The sequence below is a fragment of the Neospora caninum genome, chromosome VIIb (assembly GCF_000208865.1).
Source record: "Neospora caninum Liverpool complete genome, chromosome VIIb".
Taxonomy (NCBI): domain Eukaryota; phylum Apicomplexa; class Conoidasida; order Eucoccidiorida; family Sarcocystidae; genus Neospora; species Neospora caninum.
Genome location: NC_018394.1, coordinates 2,034,686 through 2,042,593, shown reverse-complemented (window position 1 = coordinate 2,042,593; position 7,908 = coordinate 2,034,686). Strand labels below are relative to the sequence as shown.

The 7,908-nt window shown below is 56.7% G+C and overlaps 1 protein-coding gene across 1 annotated transcript; it reads right to left on the bottom strand.

Annotated features, from left to right (window-relative positions):
• Positions 1 to 409: 409 nt before the first annotated feature.
• On the bottom strand, positions 410 to 7,410 carry NCLIV_026470 (Proteophosphoglycan 5, related; the record flags this gene model as incomplete). Its single annotated transcript, XM_003882841.1, has 7 exons — positions 410 to 4,637; positions 5,041 to 5,099; positions 5,284 to 5,373; positions 5,661 to 5,717; positions 6,305 to 6,351; positions 6,648 to 6,789; positions 7,261 to 7,410. 7 exons carry the CDS (start codon positions 7,408 to 7,410, stop codon positions 410 to 412), a joined length of 4,773 nt encoding a protein of 1,590 aa, XP_003882890.1.
• Positions 7,411 to 7,908: the final 498 nt, after the last annotated feature.

Sequence of the window (7,908 nt, the reverse complement as noted above, 5' to 3'; positions counted from 1 at the left end):
CATCCATCCATACGTAAAAACAGAACAGAGGCGAGACGGCCTGTCCACCTTTGTCGCCTATCCTGAACGCAACCTCTGTTCTTATTTCCTCGCCTCGCTCTGGGCTGTGCCTTCGCCCTGGGAGTCGGAAATCCTGTAGCATCCCTCCAGAGTCCCCCGTTGGTAGACACGGGCGTTTCCCGAGCTGCGCTGGTGCCTGCACATTTTGCACCAGTGACTCTGCGCGTAGATGCTGAGCGGGAAAGACTCTACCGCGCCGTCGCCCGGCTCCTCGTTCGGCAGAGCGCTATCTGTATACAGAAGGATGCGCCGGGAAAGCATTTTAATTCTTCGGCCATAAATTAGTCGCCTGAGGAACAGGCGTCGCTCCAGGTCTCATGTTGGCCTGCATGCGCAGGGTAGTGCCTTGTCAGTTCAGCCCTGCTGGAGGACCGGAAATGCCATGGCTTGACGGAGCAGCGGGTTGCATACAGTGCCCGTGAACTTGCGTGAGGAGGGGAAAACGGTTGTCGTAGTGTACTGGGGGACACTGCATTGGGCGCCAGGACTTGCGTTGAAGCTGCTGCATCTGGAACAGCGCCCAGTGAGCAGCGGGGTCTTGACTTCTGGCTTGCTGAGGGAAAGGCATGAACGGCTGGGGTTGCTGCTGCGGAATCGCGTACCCCTGAGGTGTGACAAAGTTTGTTGGGGCCCGGTCAAGCGGCGCTGCACGGTAAGTATGGACCGGGGGCGCTCTCTGGTTCGGCATCTGCACAGACGACTGCTTCTGGACGCACGGAGCTTGGGGTGTCTGTCCATGAAAAGCGTGTAGCAGCGCGTGCTGCTGGCTGCCATACTGAATGAATCCAGAAGGCGCAGAGCCCTGCTTGTACGTGGTGCCGCCTGCTGCTCCCGTCACCTGTCTCCCCTGCCCATCCTGCCGTTCCGTTATCCGTATCCCACCTCCTGGTTGTGCTCCCCTGTCTACAGTCGGCGTAAACGTGAATGTGTGAGTCGGAACACGAGGGCGTTCACCCACGGCATGCACCTGGGGGAGCGGCGCATGAACTCTCGAATCGCTCCCTCCATCTCGGTTTCGGGGTTGCGCCTGATTAGCAGATGCGTCCGCGTTGGCTGGAACAGAACGCATCCAACCGGCAGGCAAGACATCCAAACGAGCGGCCGAAGGATGTGCAACCTTGCCCTCATCCACGCTCCCTGAACGCGGTCGCGTGACCACGGAAGGCTTTGCATAGGCCTGTTCGACTGCATCAGGCCCAGATATGGTGAACCGCGTGTACAGGGGTTTGTGTGCCGGCGGACAGCTCACATTGGTTCCAACAGACCAACTCAACTGGCCGTTGTTTCCGGCTGGTCGCGCTTGTGAAGTCGGCGGAAAAACTGGCAACGACGCTCGCTCGCCACCACTGATGACCGGACCCTCCATCTCCACCCTGCGAACATGCATCAGGCCTGTGCTCCCTCTGAGGAGTGCCCCGCCTGCTGCGGGGAGTGCAGCAGCGGCGTGCACGCTGTTTCCATTTGCAACCACATTCATTGGTCTTTCGCAAGTACCAATGTTGAGCGCTGGGAGACCTCTAGCCGCGCCCAGGCCGGCCGGCACAGGCGCTGAGACGCCGAGAGAAGACACTGGATATGTCAGGGCCCCTGACGCGTCGTTCGGTGGTGTCATTCTGGAAATGTCTGGGGCGTTTTTCGCCGATCCTGTGGAGCGTTCCCTCTCCGGCACAGCTGAAGCGTTCATGGGAACCGGCGCAGCATACATGCAAGCGGCAGCCGCTGCATTAGTGCCGTGAAGAAAAGGGTTCTCCGCCTTCACTCCACGGTCGTCTTTGGGTCCGACTCTCAATCCCGCTTCAACAGGAGCACGTGATGAAATGCCTTGTGCTGGGCCTCGGTACGCGTCTAGTCCCATGTTTTCCTCTGGGGCAGCGCCGCCTCCAGGTGTGGGTAACTGGGCTGCGTCAGCTGGTCGCGATTCTGTTACCGCCCGTGCTTCTCCACCCTCAACAAGGCGACGCTCCGCGGGGACCAAAACAGCAGCGGAGACCGGGGCAGCAGACAGTTGCTCGGTCGCTACCGTGTCTCCCTGCATACCCTCTACCTCACTCCCGTCCTCCATGTTATTCCTCATATCCTTGAGGGGTGTTTTCTTCTTAGGGTTCACTGCATGCGTCGTCCCCCGTGCTGTCCGACTTGGCAGCCTCTTCCGTACCACAGACTTTGACCTCTTCTTCGGTGCCTCACTCTCTTCTTCGCTGAGGTGAACTCCGGTATCCACCGCTTCCTCTTGCGCGCAGCTGGGGGGGTTACCTGGGACAGTGTGTGGTGTCCCTTCCAGGTTGAGGGTCGGCCCCGTGGTCGCAACTCCAGCAGGAACTTGCAGAGTAGAAGGCGATGACAGAGGCCGAATATCCGCGCGACGCGCCTGGCATTCTTCCACCAGTGCCGCCGAGGACGGCTGAGAAGGACTGATGAACTGTGGCACCTGACTGGTCGCTTCTCGTTGCGTTTCTGTCGGGCGTCGGATGCCGTCTTCCTTGGCACTCTCACGGGAAGGTGGGGAGCACGCAACAGTGCGCAACAGCGACTCGCTTGCAGGGCTGCACGCTTTACCGTCGGATGCACTGGCGGAAGTGTTGCAACCCATTTCGGTTTGCCCCTGTGCAGTACATGCGGCAGCAGCCGAAGTTTCGCTTCCTGGTGCAGGTAAAGGCCTCCGGCGGGTGTCAGCCGGATCGCCGGTTTTGCGGGGACGGGAGTCAAAACTGATCCTAGACGCATGATGGAAAGAGGGACGTGACGGCTGCACAGGAGGCAGCTTGGGCGCTGTCTTCCGAACCACACCTTCCGACTGAGCACCGCCCTTGGTGGCGGGGACACCCCGGGAATCCGCGCTTCCCACAGAAACGCAGCTGACAATATCGATGGGTCTACTGGTCGTGTCGTCACTTCGGTTTTCAGACAAGAGCCTGTCGCTGACTGCCCCTTGGACAGCTGAGTGCAGAGTGGGAAGAGCTGCGGCGTTGACGAGTGAAGCTGAGCTACTGCAGGGCGTAGGCACCGGACGAGCCTTCGCCAGTGAAACGGGTGCCTCGTTCGAACAACTATCGACAGAAGTTCCTGAATACGCGGCCACACGTTGATCCGGGAGTGCCTGCGACACCGCGTCAGCGAATCCGCAATCTCGTGGGGCAGCAGCACTGCTTGTGGCGACGTCCGTTGAGATCCGAGTCTCTGCTTTGTCCGAGCGGCATGCGCCTGTCGAGGCAGGGGGTAGATCTGTTGTGTCGCTGGAAGTTGCTGCCTCTTTGCGGATCGTCTCCGACGGCGTCCTCTTGTCGGCTGGAACCATCTTGCTGGCAGACGGAACCACAGATCCTGACGACGCCTGAGAGCTTGGCCGTGCCGCAACACTCCCGCCTCCGTCGGAAGAGTTACGCTCTCGATGTGAAATTGGAGCCCGTAGTCCTGTTCCTACTGATACGCGCCCAGGCCCAGTCGAGGATTGATGTGCCGTCACAGTTCTGGCAGTTCTAGAGCCAGTTACGGACCCAGGCGCGGAGTGTCCCTTAGAGCTAGAGGCCGCGGCCAACTTGAGACTTTTCTCTCTATTCGAGGCAATTTTGTCTCCTGGAACCGGAGCTCTTTCAGTACCACGTGGGCACACAGAACCACCTGATGCACCTGGCAGGTTCCGGTTCTGCGGTGTCCCGTCAACACTCTCTCGGAAACTGTCCGTCGTGTGAGCAGAAACGTTCGTCCCGCTCGAGCTCGGAGAGGCTTTGCTGCTGACTTGTTTCTTATCGCCAAACTGCCTCGATGTGGCTGTCGGACCCGAGACCCTGACACTCCGTCGCTCACTCAACGGGGCAAAGTGTTCTGACATGACACGGCGCACGGGCGCTCTTCCCCAGGCTGGACGACTGCCGGCTGCCGCAGACGCTTCGTTCATTCCAGCTGACTTGATGGAGCGACGGAATCCTTGGGAAACGGAGATCCCGCCTGTCGCACGATTGTCAGTTTCGATGCCGGCCGGACGCCTCCGCCCAACTGACAAATGCCTTGCTGTCAAGCTGCCACTGTGTAAAGTCTTCCTCAGGTCTGTTTGCTGCCTGCGATATCCGTCTACAGACACCGGCAAGGGGGAGGCTCCACAGTCTGGCAACCGTTTGAATTTCGCGCCAGCGTCCTGGGCAGCCGCATTCGGATGTTTCCCCTCCGCTGTCACAACACTCGAGGCAGGCACACTTTCCTCGGATACCTTTCGGTTTGCATCCGTAGGAGACTGGAACGTGGTTTCGTTTTCTTTCTCACTGACAGTTCCTCCGCCAGAGTCAGGCACACAGACGGACGATCCCCCCTGCTCCGACGTGGAGGGCGACTCCGCTTGTCCCTGAGAAGGGACTTCATCTCGCTCGCCATCACCTTTTGGGGCGTCTAACTCTTCCCCTGAATTCGCAGTTCGATCCACGGTATCGCCATCAGCTGCTTCGTCTCCACCGCACTGCATCAGGGAGAGGCGAGCTAGTTGAAGGTGGCCTAGGGACTTGTTTTCAAGCTCGGCTCGAAGCTCCTCGGTTTTCCACTTCCTTGCAAGGATGCAGACGACGGCGATACCCTCTGCCATAATCCCGCTGCACGACAGGGACACCCCAAGTCCGCACAACATGGAACGAATCCAGACGTTTCACAGCAAACGAGAGCAACGTCGCCCAGTGTTCAAACTGCCACCAACGTTAAGGCCACGCATGTTATGGCAACTGCTGCGACTTGGTTGGTGTCGCCTCCACGACCACTGGCGCCGCTCGCTCACGCAGCCGTCAGCTAGACTGGGACGAATCCTTCTGAGAGTTCCTGACCCGAAAACGGGGTGCACGTCGAGCAAAAATGCCCTTGACCTGCGCGAGCATTCTGGAGTCGCTGGACAAGGAAATCAGAGAGCGTATTGCACAAGTTGTTGATACCCAGTTGGGGCCTGCCGGTGCTCCGCAAGTAGAGTCGAGACAGCCGTACGCTGCTTTCAGAATGAATACCTACCTCATTTTTGCATCGAGTCGAGTTATCGTTTCTTGCATCTGAGACTCCAGCGTCCGCAACTGAAAACACGCGTCGCAGTTCCACACTGAGGATCGGCCCTATTCAGAAAGACATATATCTACGGGCATGGTGCCACGCTTCCGCCAATGAGACGGCTTCACGGTTTGTAATGACAGGACGGAGAAAGGATACGTGTTTGCCGGCCTTGTCCATATCCCTATCGTGGCGAATTCAAGGCCGTACCTCGCTGATTTTCCGGTGCAATCCCGCTAGAAGATGTTCGTTCTCTTTCGTAAGCTGCCGAACCTTGACCTCCGCCGTCTGATAGAGGCCCTGACGGAAGCACAAACAAAAGCCGTCAGAGTCTCCATGAAGCGGGGGTATATATCTGCGGCACTAGATTAACTGTGTCTTCCCTCGACCAGTGACGCCTCTCGACCTCACTGGTCAGAAGCAGAAGCAGCAGTGTACGTCCTCTGTTGAATATATTCCACGGCCTGGAACGGCAGGCAGAGAACAAACTGTCTCCAGACGTTCTTAACACAGATCACGTCTTGCATAGTCTGGCACCCGCTTCCCTCACGGATTCCTCCCGCAATTTAATTCCTCCGGTTACCTACCTCTTTGGCCGCGTACAGATCAGTCACCGTCGCGTACTCGGTTTGTAAGCGCTCGTTCTGACGGAAAACAAAGGACCCCCAGAAGAAGTCTTGCGTTTGTGCAAAGCCGTGCACCAGCGGTGCCTGGTTGCGATGCCGATAAATCCTGGCGCAGCTGGCGCCCCAAGCCAGCATCCCGTCCGGTAACAGGCAAAGCACCGTCGCCTGTCACCGCTCGTTTAATACTGCGCTTTTTTGTGCACGTACGAAAAGAAAGCAAAGTTGTATGGCCAGGGTATTCGTTGCTAGTCCACCGGCGCGTGTCCGCAAACGGGGTTCACTGAACTTTTTTTTGGAAAAAGACTCTCCCACCCTAGAGGAGGACTAGTCACCCAGGCTGAAGAACCGGGCGGCACCAGTGGCCGCGTGGAACCTGCGGCTCGAGAAACGAATACGTAGAAAAAGGAATTAAGATTACTGGCCTAACAGTGATCATCAGTGTCTAGCCAGGAGTCACGTATGAACAGTGCAACGCGAGGAAACCCCCCTAAATCAGGAGATTGCGCGACGAGACACATACAGGTAATCTGTCATCCCAGTTTGTCTAGTGAACCGCAGGCAAAATAACCTTCCTTTGCCGACGGTTTTGTCGCCAAAAGCCTCACCTCATCTTCCAAAGCGATCGTTTGTTGCCGTAGCCGAGCGCGGGTCACTGTGCAGCCAGACGCATCAACCAACCTCTACGGATCTGAATCTGAAATCAACTTCCTCTACCACTCGAACGGAGACATAGGACGGGATGCGTGTAGTATGAAAGCCACGTGCAGTGGCAACGGATTTTTTATAGGAGGAATGCAAGACCGGACTCTCACAAACAATGTTTGGAGTAGACACCCCTCTCGTGAAGGCTCTTTTCCTTTTCTTTCGTCTCCAGCAGGCCGACTGATTGCCTCATATACTCCTGTGTAGGAACAACGGTCCAGCACACGGCTCGGTTCGAAGCCTTACTTTCTTCTTGGTCCAGTTGTTTTCTCAGCATCCAGACCTTCTCCTCCTCCTTGAAGAGGCGGTACTGCAGTAACCGAATGCCATCGTCGTCCGTCTTTATATCACCGTAGCTATTTTCTATGGGCCCGCTGGAGCAATCCGTCTGCATACACAAAGAAGACCATCCTCCCGTTGAGAATTAAAGGACTGTGGGATGTGTGTAGCTAGGGGTAACATGATCTTCCAAGGTTGGGTGGGTTCGCAGTTGAGCCCCCTATACAATACTGAACGGTTCTTCTAAAGACTGGGCAGATGCCCATGAGGTGAGGGGAAACAAGACTGAGCACACGTCTCTCAAACCATGAAGGCGGCACACCGCCGGCGCCACATTTTATCTTTTTATGATGTATCGGGTTGGAGCTAGGCTTTTCTTGCCAGTCATTCGAACCCACCACTGACTATTCCAGACGCTGTCATTCCCGAGTGGGCTGGGAGGTCGTGAAGACTGCCACAGTCCTGCTGCAGCATACGCATGCTTTGGTCCCCCCCCCCCCCCCCATCTAGTGTCAGACCCCGTGAAATTGAACGCGGCTGTGTCAGATTTACTCGAATGTATTCCCTTAATGGAACTTACACCCATGGAAGCCAGTCGACTCTGCCAGTCCTTCGCATCGACGAATTCTTCGTCTCTTTCTGTCCGGGAGTCCACGGACACCTCTTCATCTGAAAAAACCTGTGTATAACTCTCCCCAAAGGGAATGCCTGTTGCTGAGCCCACAGTCATTCTGATGCTAAGTTCGGAAAAGCTAAAGTTGCGCCGAGCCGCTGCACGAGAACAGCGGTGTCGACTTTCGACACCTCACACTTCGAGCAATTTCCACAAGCCTGAGGGCATGTGTCTGATAAAAACTAAGCCCTCTTACAGTGGCAGTCTCTGACCAAGAACAGTGGTGTCGCCTTCAGACACACCACACGCTTGATGCAATGTTTTGAGGACTGGGGGCATGTGTCTTGGTAACACCTTAGCCCCCCTGCGGTCGCGTGTAAGCAAGGGTAAGAAACAGATGACGCATCGAAGCTCACAACTTAGGCATACACCGACGAACGCTACTGTTGGTTCAATACAGAAAAGTCCGTGAAAACGAGAATTCTTAGGACACGCAGCAAAAGTACATTGCGGCAACTGGAGGCGTCCCCGCTCTAGGGCACCACGACTAGCTACGATTGATTAACGCTGTCACGTGCAGGTTGGAGCGTCCATGCCAGAGAAGATACGAAGAGC